At 41.7% G+C, this 12,303-nt stretch overlaps 1 protein-coding gene across 8 annotated transcripts in view; it reads right to left on the reverse strand.

The window, feature by feature from the left end:
- Nucleotides 1-12,303, reverse strand: part of LOC136837494 (uncharacterized) — a 214,960-nt gene that overhangs the window by 56,958 nt on the left and 145,699 nt on the right. For 7 of the 8 annotated variants that reach the window (XR_010852712.1, XR_010852720.1, XR_010852721.1 and 4 more), the window contains 2 exons: nt 10,098-10,239; nt 223-370 (listed from right to left, as the gene is read on the reverse strand). Coding sequence is in view for 2 of the 8 variants with exons in the window: in XM_067102455.1 (XP_066958556.1) it covers nt 223-370; nt 10,098-10,239 (290 nt within the window). In the remaining 6 variants the exon portion in view is untranslated. Of the gene's footprint in view, nt 1-222; nt 371-10,097; nt 10,240-12,072; nt 12,193-12,303 lie in introns of those variants that run through there. The other variant, XR_010852723.1, reaches the window with a different exon arrangement.

The following is a 12,303-nucleotide window of genomic DNA, read 5'->3' on the forward strand; positions in this document are numbered from 1 at the left end:
ATTCTGGCATCCTGCAGGTTCCATTGATGCTGGATTAGTGATGGTCAACCTGTACTTAATTTCAACAATGGTTTGCTCACTAAGACTAGTAAATAAAACATTACTGTATATAAAGGAAAAGTTTGAACTTTTGCATGAACACTATAAACATACAGTATATTATCATCTAAATTACTAGCTACAACATGGCATATAAAATACAATGAAAACACTTTACATTACCTTCTAAGGCCAACAAAGAAAGTGTAGCATGTAGGGAGTAGAAGAATGCTGGCAAACAAAACATTTTCATGGAACTTATCGTTACATCTGGTAAATTGAATTTCTCAGACTTTTTCATACATTCCATAACACACATAGTTAATGTCATCTGAAAAATAATACATTTTTTATTAATTTGTATTTTTCATAGCTAACAAACCTGAGGTGGTAACATTAGGATAATCTTCTGGCGCCAGCTGGAAACCAGCTTAAAATTAATCAAAAATTGTATATGCAAGGAATCTGTGGCATCTGGCATCTGATTCACAGATAAGGTGGAAGCAGGTCAGAGACCCAGCTGAAACCTCATGATGTGTTCAGGCTTTCTTCCAACCCAGAATAAGACAAAAGAGGGGTGGCTACAGGTGGGCAGTCTATGTTAAGACCTCAGGTTTGTTAGCTATGAAAAATACAAAAGTAAAAATTTGTCATTTTGTTCATACATCAGAACAAACCGGTCTTGCGTTAGATAGACTCACTTGCAGGGAGTATGAGAATCCTGAATCAGCTGAGGTTTGACATACCTGATCACTCTTCCTAGAAATTGAGTTCTGGCTGAAGAGGACCAAGCTCTGAGTTGTTACATAAGTGTGGGTATCTAACACCTAGTCCACTGGGATAAAATACAATACAGCAAGCTAGATTCATTGCATATATGGAAGTCAAAGAGAATTATATCTTTTCAAGCAACAAACCATGCCAGCCACAGGTAACGGGTTTGTCACCACTTCTCACTCCCCTTGCCAGAGAGAGAGGTACAGGCTACTGAGAAGCAAATTTGTATGTTGTATGGAACATAAAAATGCTGTAACAGTATGGCTGCAATGCTCACCTGCATCAAGCCACTTCCAGTGTATGATTTGTCTTATTCTTCAAAAATGCCTGTAAGCAGAGAAGAAAGGAAAAAGGGAAAGAAAAGAGACCAGTCATCTCACCCATTCTCTCTTCCGCACTATCATCTTCAGCAAGTTACAAACAGTCCCGCCAGGGGCACTGGATGAGCTACACAACTTGTTGAGAATCCACACCTGACCCAGGATAAAGTGTCCAAGGACCTGTGGGCAATGTCCTTCAGGTAGAAGGAAGTGAACGTGGTCTTACGAAGCCAAGAACCAGCATTCAAAATCCTATAAACAGATAAGTTCTTCTTAAATGCCGGAGAGGAACATATTCCTCTGATGTCATGTGCCTTAGCATGCATGGTGTTGGAGACAGAACCTGACGATGAGGCATGGGCTCTCCTAACTACCTCACACGGTCAAAATGAAACAGTACTCTTGGACACTTCCTTCTTGGCTCAGCCTGTGCTAACAAAAAGTCTACAGCACCTAGGTCTTAGGTGACAAGTCCTTTTCAGATAGCAACGTAGTGCTCTGACGAGGCAAAGTAGTAACTCCCGAGGATCACTGTTAACAAAATCCCTAAGAGAAGAAATGGAAAAAGCGGCAAATCTGTCATCGTGAACTGAGGGATTTTAAGTCTTAGCCACAAATTCCATGACAAATTCGAAAGCCACAGACCCCCAACCCCTAGTGTGTTTAACGTCATAATCTAGACCATGGAGCTCACCAACTCTCTTCGAGGAAGCCAAGGCCAGGAGAAAAACTGTTTTCAAAGTCAGATCCCTGTCTGATGACTGATGCAGTGGCTCAAATGGAGCTCGAGTGAGACTACTCAGCACCAGAGTTAGGTCCCATGTAGGAGGCTTGAGTTCCTTAGGAGAACAAGACTGCTCAAAGCTCTTGAGCAACATACTGTAGAGATTTCCCAGGATGAGTAGATGTCCACATCTTTCAGAGGGAGGACTAATCCTAAAGCAGCCCTGTAGCCCTTGACAGCAGAAACAGAGAGGCCTTTCTCTGTTCTGAGATAGATTAGGAAGTCTGCTATCTGTTGAACAGAAGTTCCAAGTGGAGAGAAACCCCATCGACAACACCAGTCACAGTAGATGGCCCACTGCCCTGATACACGGCTGGCGAAGATCTCCTGAGGTAGCCGGACATCTGAGTCGCTGCTCTGCAAGAAAAACCTCTCACTTGTAAGAGATACTGGATAACCTCTAGCCATGAAGAGACGCGGACCCTGCCGACTGGCGGTACCTCTCTACATGAGGTTGGCTGGGAAAATTGTGCCAAGAGGGAATCTCTCTCGGCACTGCTGACAGTACAGACAAGATTCAGGAATCTATCTGCTTGAGGCCACAAAGGAGCTACTAGGGTCATCCTAAGATTCTTGGAACTTATCAATCTGTTCAGGACATGACAGATCAGGCAGAATGGAGGGAAGGCATAAACTTTCAGGTTGTCTCAAGGATGTTGAAGGGCATCCTCCGCCACAGCAAACAGATCTGGGACCACTGAACAATAGGCCTCTAGTTTTCTGTAGAACATTGTAGCGAAGAGGTCTAACATGGGTCTTTCCCACAGATGACACAGCCTGTCTGCTATGTCCTGATGCAGAGACCACTCTGTACCTAGAACTTGTCCCTGTCGACTTGGCTTGTCGGCCACTACATTCCTTTTGCCTGGAATGTACCTGGCCATGAGCTCCACCAAGTTGATGATCGCCCACTGGTGCAATTAGACCATCAGCGAGTGAAGTTGGTGTGATGCTAGCCGTTTGTTCACATACATTACCACCGTAGTGTTGTCGGACATCAGAATGACAGTGTGACCTACTACCCTCTCCCGAAACTCCTGAAGACCCAGGAAGGCAGCTTTCAATTCCAACACATTGATGTGGAGCCACTTGTCCTGAGCATTCCAAACCTCCAAAGTCAGGAGCTCTTCCGGATGAGCACCCCAACCTTCGGAGGATGCGTCCGAGAACAGGAAAACATCCAGAGGGGGTGAATGAAGAGGAACTCCCACTGTCAGGTTCTGATCGTCCAACCACCACAGGAGGTCGCTTTTCACCTCTGCCGACAGAAGGACCTGGAGCTGAGGGGAGTCTCCTGCTGGGGACCAAAACTCCTTTTAGTCTCCACTGCAGGGACCAAATATGAAGACACCCATGAGGGACCAGCTTCTCCAGAGAGGTCAAGAGGCCCAAAACTACTTGCCACTGGTAAGTTGGTTGCTCCTTCTTTGAAAGGAAGGAGCGAGCTACTGCCTTGAACCTCTCTATCCTCTGGTCCAATGGAAAAACTCTCGACGAGGCTGTCTATCCCCATTCCCAGGTACAGAATCCTCTGGCTGGGAAGGAGATTGGACTTTTCCAGATTTATCACGATACCTAGGTGGTGACAAAACTGGAGAAAACAGTCCCTGTCCAAAATCAGCCTTTCCCAGGAACTCAAGAATCTCAACAGGTGAATCCCCTGAGCATGAACCAACGTCAACACTAGGGTAAAGACTCTTGTGAACACTTGTGGAACTGTTGTCAGTCTGCAGCAAAGGACCTTGAACTGGAACCTGCCTCCCCAAGACTTAAGCAGAGGAAACTTCTGACGAAGGATGGATAGGGATCTGAAAGTAGAAGCGCTTCAAGTCTGTGTCAACATAAAGTAGCCACTCTCACATGGCTGCTAAGACTGTCAGGGTCTCAATTCTGAACTTCATCTTTCTGACTTAAAAGGTTCAGAGTTGGGATTCATCACTGGTCTCAGTTCAAAGCGGTTTTGTACCAGGAAAGGCTCGACTGTAGAACCCCGGAGAAGGACGAACTACCTTTTCCACTGTCCCTTTGTCCACCATCTTCCTCACTTCCTCTTATAAAGCTAAGAGCTTTGGAGAGTCTTGGGTGTAAATCAGGTGCAGAAGAGGTCGATCGGGAAAAGGAGGAAGGAAGTCGAAAGGATGTAGATACCCTACTACCCAGTACCCACGGTTCCACTCTGTGCATCTGCCACGTAGCCCAGTAGCTCGTCAGGCATCCCCCCACGAGTGGCAACGGGTGGGGAGTGGCACCCAATCTACTGACGTCCTCTCCTGTCCTTGCCCCTACTCCCCCTCCCTGGTTTCAAAGGACAAGATTAAAAGGGACATTGCTGAGGCTACTCCCTTGGTGCTGGAGTCGGCTGGGAAACCTTGGTTGAAGCCGCAGGACTTGAAGACTTCCTGGGAGGAGACTGCCTACTCTGTCTTAGAGCGGAAGGGCAAGACTGAGATGAAGACTTAGCCACTGCCTGTTGGACAAGACGGTCATTAAAATGGCCTGACGTCTGACAATTGCAGCTTCCAGTTGTTTGTGAGGCAGGAGTAGTTGGGATCCTAGGAAATCTCCATTCCGGAAAGCAAAGATTCGCATCAACTGATTTAGCTACCCAGAGAGGTTGCTCCATCCCTCTCATGGTATGAAGTTAGCCCGCTAAATTAGCATTCAACTGGCCTAAGTATGATATGGCCTTAGCACCAGATTGTAGTAACCTGATGAAAGACAAACTTTCACACAAAACTCTTACAGAATGGGATGAAGAAATCCTAGCTGCCGGTGAAGACCACAAATCTAGCCATGAGACGGTCTGAAAAGCAGAAGAGGCAGTCGACTCCAAGATAGATGCTTCATGAAAGATTAAAGAAGGACCATCAGCCCTAACCTGATCTAGTGTTAACCCAGGCTTCAAGTGAATGACATCACAGTTGAGCTGTCTACTCAACAGAGTTACGTGACTTGTTGAGTAATACTTCCTATGACGAATCAGAAGGGGGGAGGAAGAAGCTTAAAAGATCTGTTGGAATGCAGAGAATTATCCTGTCCCAAAACCAAAGAATTCACCTGCTTTAAGATTAAAGTAGCATGCCTGGAACAAGGTAACTCGAAAGAAGTTCTTACATCCTTCTTCGGTCCAAGTAAAGCTTCTATGCCCGTAGGAGTCATTGAAGGAGCCTCAGGCCTCTCAGAGACACTGCTGAACTCACGAATGAGATCAATAACCTCCTTGTAGTAAGCAAGAAACTCTTGACTCTCCTCATCCTCTACTTCATGCACAGGGACCAGAAGAGTCACATACACAGACGTGCGAAGACAAACAACGTACTTGATCCCTTACAGGCCTCTTGGGAGCCAGAGAACCAAGGTCACTATCAGATCCACGGACAGTCCTAGAAGTACATTCGAGGTAAGCTTAACATCCATTCCCATCATCACAGACATGGCTAAGAACACGTCCGCGGATGACACGATCAGGAGAGGATACCCTAATCCTTGAAGGAGAACGTCTTGTAGGCCTCGGAACAACTGGACTTGTAACAGGGCATCCACCACTTTCGACTTCTTAATCGGAGCTTTATCACCTTTCCACATAACTTGCACGGAATGAGGAGAAGAATGAATGACTGAAGCTGACTTCCGAGGAGTTGCAAAGTGATGAACACCATCCACAGGAACACGGACATGGCTACATCTGGGTATGTGGCTTGGAGACACACATCCATGGGAAGAAGCTGATGAAACAGTCCTGGGCTTCTCCGACGGCGAAGCGACAAAATCTTCAATCCTCTAACGTCTAACTTGAGCACAAGTAGGGGGAGACGAAGAAGAAAATGGAAGCCTATGCCTTTTCTTGACAGAAGGACTGCCATAACTCTCTCGAAAGGCAGAGTCCAGTTTGTCCATCACAGTCTGAACAAACGCCTCCGAAGGATCGTCAACTGCAGCAGATGACATCATGGCAGCAGTCGGTTGTGATGTCACGGGAGCAGTTGGAGGAAATGATGTCACTAATACTGTCATCATGGGGAGAGACAACGCAGGAAGTGACGTCACGGGAGCAGGAGTCCAACCCAGGGCCGATGGAATTGCTGCAGGTAAAGATGACCCAGGATGATGCATAGTTTGTAATGAAGGTGTCCCGCTTGGTGGCATCACACAAGGACCAAAGAAGTGGAGGCCGGGAAGGGGGGTGAACTTCCAGGGGAGCTGACACTGGTAAGTGTGAAGAGACGAAATGTGACAACAGGCCATCCAGAGAGGGTACCCCAGGCAGGCCTAAGGAGGCGCAAATAGATGACATCTTTTGCACATCAGAATCTGAAATAGAGGAACAAGGCAACGCTGCCTCCTCTCTCCCTGAAGGGGAAATATCTCCTCCTGAGAGAGACGGGGTAGCATGATACATAAAATCACCTTGACTGACTCCCAATGCTTCCAAAGACGAATCAATGGAAGACAAGGAAGGGGAAAAGGCATCAGTGGATGACGAAGCAGATGGAATACGCCTGGAAAAATGGGGAGCAGAAACATCCACTTGAGGAGGAGGTAACCCTTCCCAAGATGGAAGGTCCAGGTTCCTTTTGTGTCCCCTCTTCTTATAGAACTTCTTCCACTGCACAACGGGCCAGGAATGACCTTCAGGGCACGGACTGGTGATATTACAAAAATCAGAATGGCACCTACTTCAGGAAGAATAGGGGTCTATCTCTGAAGCCAGGAAGCGGGAACATGGGAACCCTCAAACGTCGGGACACATGCCTTGGTGCTCATGGGGCTTCTTAGATTGATTAGTGGAAAGCATGATAACACCACGAAACACACACACACACACACACACACACACACACACACACACACACAACACAACCAGCAGACAGGTATAACAGGCTTAGGACAAAAAACGTCCACTCTCCAAGGCAGTTGAAGAAAGACTGAATGCATCACGAGGTTCCAGCTGGGTCTCTGACCTGCTTCCACCTCATCTGCATATCAGATGCCAGATGCCACAGATCCCTTGCATATACGATTTTTTATTGTTTTAAACCAGTTTCCGTGGCACCAGAAGATTTATCTAATGTTTAAGACCCGAAGGGTTTGTTCCAAAGATATAGGAACCACAAGATTTAGTGCTAAAAATCACATTCCTGAATTTCTTACAAAATTCTACAATTCCAACAGTTTCCAGTTTTAAAAGAATTTCTTCACTAATACAGAAGCAAAATTATTTAATATACTTCATTAATATTATTATTATATCATCAAGTAGTTTAGCAAGACCAGCGATTCACATATCAAGACTCTTAAGGTTCACCCAAAGGATTTGTTTTAGTGAGAGAACCTCAGTAATACAAAGTTAAAGAAGGTGAACAAGTAGGTGGAAAGTGACCAAAGAGAACAGAGGTTATCAATTATAAGGCAGCAAGCAGTGCAGCTGAGGTCAAAAGGATGCTCCCAAAAACCTTTAGTATTGTCTAGTGTCAAACTGGCCACATTACGAGCAAAATCCCCTTCTAAAATTTACAGTACAGTATATTATGTAGTGAAATTAAGTAAAACCTCATTAATCTAATTTAATGGAGAGGGAGATTTAATGATATTTTCTACGCTTACCGACCAAGTTTCATAGCCTAGGTTATGCTCGTGCAAAGGCTAGACTACCAAACCAAATATTTATTATAGCAAAGTTACAAATGCATTAAAAGTGTAAGGTAAAATAATGTTATCCTTCTCATGATACTTTCTATAACATGGACTGTAAAAATTGTTCATTGCATTAGCAGTTATAAATCATCAACAGTTTGTTTTGAGGATAGTTAGGTCTCCCAGGTTTACAGGTATGTTACTGGTGTGTAAATAGCAAAATACACACTAATTATTATACACTATGAATGTACAGTATTGCAAAATTTAAAAATTGCATTAATAATGTCACAAATTTAGCATTATTCAATGTTAACAGGGTGTATTATGTGATAAAGCAAATATACAGCAATTACTGTACAGTACTACTGTACAGATATGAACACATTCATAATGTCAAAATTCTATCTTTTAACACTGTCCACTGACAAAGTTATAAAGTAAAACATCAAAATATACATTCTTAAGTAAGCAAGGCTACCAAAGTTGGTTTGAAACAATTAAAAATAAGTTCTTAGTTTTTAATACACTTTGTAGCTTTTATATTAAGTATGCAATAGTTTTACATTGTATTTACCTAAAATTTTCATTTATTTTCCTCCGTCATCACTGCCTCCAACACCTCATGATGCAAAGGGGCTCTGTGAAATTTTACCATGCCTGTTTTTCCTGTACTCATCTCTAGCCTTCCATCCTGCGCTTCTCATCCATTTAGGTCTACGTCCTCCAGCCCCTGGTGTCCACAGGAGCCCAGCTGATACTATTGTGTACTACTTCCCGAGGGTTGGGATATGCACAGACGTGTTAAAGCCCTCTCTACATCCCTTTCATTATCTTCTCATCTACATATGAAACTTCCATAACTTCCCTTACAGTATCATTTCTAACTCTATCTTGCAATCTTACTCCTAATATTCTTCTATATATTGTACTTTCTTTTCAAATTGACAAAATCTTTTACACAGTTTCATTGTTGTACCATGAATCATGAAATATAGCGAAGCATATTCTAATAAACTTATGTAAAACCTTACTTTTATGCAATTTCAGTCTATTTCTTTCTTTAAATCTTTGGCTGAAAACCCTTATGAACAGTCAACAGACTATAAAACCAAGAAGGCTCCATAGAGAAATCAACCTGTGGAGAGATGTCAGTTACAGGAAAAGGTGATATATAACCAAATACCTGTATGAGGAAATAGAAAATAACACCCATACACCTGAATTCAGATGTCAGCAGAAAGCAGGAATGAATTTACTCCTTGCTTAAACATTTGGTGATCAGAAGATTCCACAACTGAACTAGGTAAACTATTCCACATTCTAGTTGTAGCCAACATATAACTCCTAGCAAACTGAGTAGTATCAAACTTGATACCAGAAAATGACACTTTTTGCAGCAGGAGCCTTCCTAGTGTTGCAAGCAAAAACAGCTAGGTCAGGTAAAGAAGAGCTTGATGTTATAGTAAATTTTATGCAACAAACATAATGAACTATATTTACTTCTATGCCACAAATCAACAAAAGAAAGTCAAGAAAGAAACAAAGAAAGAAAGACAATTGTTGAACAAAGGTGAGATATCATGTAGCTCCTCAGTCACCTGCTTCTGCAACTTTGACCTCACCCAGATGTTCAAACTTTTCAACCTATAACCAGTACATTTAAGTTTGACGGCTGTGACACGAGTGGGGGCTGGTCTTCAGAAAAGGAATTCAGCAGCCATCCCTGATGCCTCCATCATCAAGGTTCCACTCCTAATAGCTGCTGTCACACTCTCCAGAACTTATAGAAATCATCCCTACTGGAAGAAAAGCAGTGCTGGAAATACCATTTAGATCCTTTCTATTTATGAGCAAGGGATGCCATATGCATTTTCATGACTGCAAACACAACTGGTACCCGCCCTGCTGAAATAACTTTTTAGGGTAGAAGAATGTCAACAAATATAGGGCCTACCAGGCATCCTTTGTTCCCCGTTGCATAAACCTTTCCTGCACTCAGAACTGAACTCATCAGAGATACATAATGTTTTGGAGTCATACAACGAACTACGAACATTTTCTCTGATGGAAACTCTAATATTAAAGTCATTGCTGCTCGAGTTATAATAAACTTAAAATATTTTTAATTATACATTCTGACCAAAATTTGAAATCCTCCTAATTTTACATCTTATCCATGTACAAAACAAATAATGGTCACCTTCACAAGAAAAACCAGTAACATTCAATTATATACATTGTCTGGAAGTACAAACCATTACATACAAGCAATGCAAATATTATCTTGAAGTTAAGGAAATACATAATCTATAAGCACATAACAATAATGCTTCAACTTTTAAAGTGGACTCTAATATGAAATCCAACTTTTAAAACTATGGCAGTAATGTCATTACAGGAAACATCAAACAAATCACCCAAACTATTGTATATTTTAACCCACAAAATATTCCGCTATTCAAATTTGTAAAAGAATATCTTCAATAGCACAAACAAAATATTAAAAAAAAAAATTTAAATATGCTCCTCTAACAGCTTACCTGACAAAATAAAATGAAAAATGGATAATCAAATCCATATGAGGTGATAATCGCCTTGTTAAGAAATGCCATTGACAAAGAAAGAAAGCCATAAAAGACAGCACTTGACACAGCTGCTACCTGGTCTGTAGACAAGTACATCCTGAAAAAAAAAAAAAACATAAAACTTCATTCCAACAAGGTAAATGGCATGCAATATCATTACAGAACACAATTATTAATCAATAAACTGTAATTACGCTAATAATTTACACTTCCATACCTCCATAATGCTTGAATAAAGGATTATTTGTTAAACATGAAGCAAAATTTGCAGCATGGAAAAATATTTAATGTGCAAAGTGGGTTGGAAGCAGAAAGAATGGATAAAAAGTAAAAAGCATAAAGTTTAGTGATTAAGGAATCATTCAAAGAACTTGTACTGCCTACAGCCCACTGCATAATATAACACTAAGTAAACCACTTAGGGTAGTGTACAGTACTGGAAGAATATTCAAGTTGTCAGGATGAATGTGTGATTAAGATTTGATTAAAGAGCATCTACACTTTATGGCCAGCAGGTTTGGTCACAAAACCCATGACCAGCTTGCAGTATGACTTCACAAGAAAGTTCAAAGGGATTCCTCCCTCTTTGGTCAATCAATGGACTGCTGATCTTCCTCTCCGTCCTTTCCCAAGATGTTGGGGAAGGATCTTGATACAAGATGAGGAAGCCTTTCCTTCTTTCTCATCTTCCTCCTAGGCTAGACATGAGCTCACACTCAGCTGTCCTGTTGGTCTTCCAAAGCAACAATTCTTCCAACTCTCTTGCAATGACTGTAGATGTACATCCATGATCCTTTCCATCCAGAATGTCAGATCCATGCAACAACCAATGATTCTGTTCCAGTTACTGGGTGGATGCTGGAATTCTCACCAGTATACCTAAGGCAAAATGGAAATTCTCCCAAAGAAGGGTCTTTGGCCTTGGTCAAGAGCACTTTCTTTTTGGCTGCATCTCCTATTGTCCTGTGGGCCTTTACTATTGTAGCAATGGGTTGGTTAAGAGAAAGCCAGGTGGGAGAACGAAACCCTGATAACCCACAGGGAAGACTCCCAATGACCCCCAACTCCTGAGTGGTCCAAAGACCAAGAAGAAAGTTCTCACACCACCACTTTGTTTCTCTAAAATCAAACCAGAAGTTCTACTATAAGGACACGGTTAACTACCTTTACAAACACTTCATAACACAATGAACCTGAATTCAGAGATAAAGGCTGCCACTATGGAAACAAAAAAAAAAAATTGCAATTATTGTTCTAAAATTCCTGAATACTGAAAAACCACAACACTCAAAAACAATAAAGATGTTATCAGGTTAAGCTTTAGAACCAAGTCGATAAGTGTGATCACACTGACAAGGAAGACATCTTGACTTCACGACAGCAAAATAAAGAGTGACAGATTACCAACAAGTGTGCAGGCAGTGTCTTGCCACTTATTAAGCACCTTGTTACCAAGTTTAAATGCACATTTCCAGCTCATGCCAGGAATTTTGCTGAACAAGTAATAGTTTATATTTTCATAGAAACAAATGCAAATCATCATCTTTAAAATTAGAGATAATTACACTGCTTAACATCCTGTAACTACCGTATTAAATCATTTTTCAGTATTTTCATAAGTTTTCAAGATATTTACATAATTATTAAAAGCCCATCACTGTAAAAAAGAAGATAAATCAACACTAATTCTCTAATATTTACTACTTATTTGCCCCTTGCAAGTTCCTTCATGTTCAGAAAAAACAAATGCATACACGCGCACACACACACACCCTAAACTATCTACAGTGGAAGAGCAGCTTAACTGAACAAATACCAATTCCTTAAAGGCTTCTAAAAACAAATGCAAAGGTCAATGAGAAAAGTAACTAACTATACTCATCTGACAATGTCCTTAAGAAAATAAAAACAAAAGGAACGTCAGACCTACCTCCTAAAACTGAAGCTATCAGAATCAGGAAACAAGCACTAAATCCAGTACAGTAGCTACTTCAATTGTTTCTCTTGAAACCCTTGAAGCAACCCATGGAAAATTTTTCTGCAAAAGGCAATCAGGAAGATCTTTAAAATGAAAAGCACAACACTTATATTCCCATTCAATGCTAAGAAAGCCGAAGACAATCTTTACAATCCTTCTGGAATATGTGTAAGTTAAATAAGA

The sequence above is a fragment of the Macrobrachium rosenbergii genome, chromosome 1, assembly GCF_040412425.1.
Source record: "Macrobrachium rosenbergii isolate ZJJX-2024 chromosome 1, ASM4041242v1, whole genome shotgun sequence".
Taxonomy (NCBI): Eukaryota; Metazoa; Arthropoda; class Malacostraca; order Decapoda; family Palaemonidae; genus Macrobrachium; species Macrobrachium rosenbergii.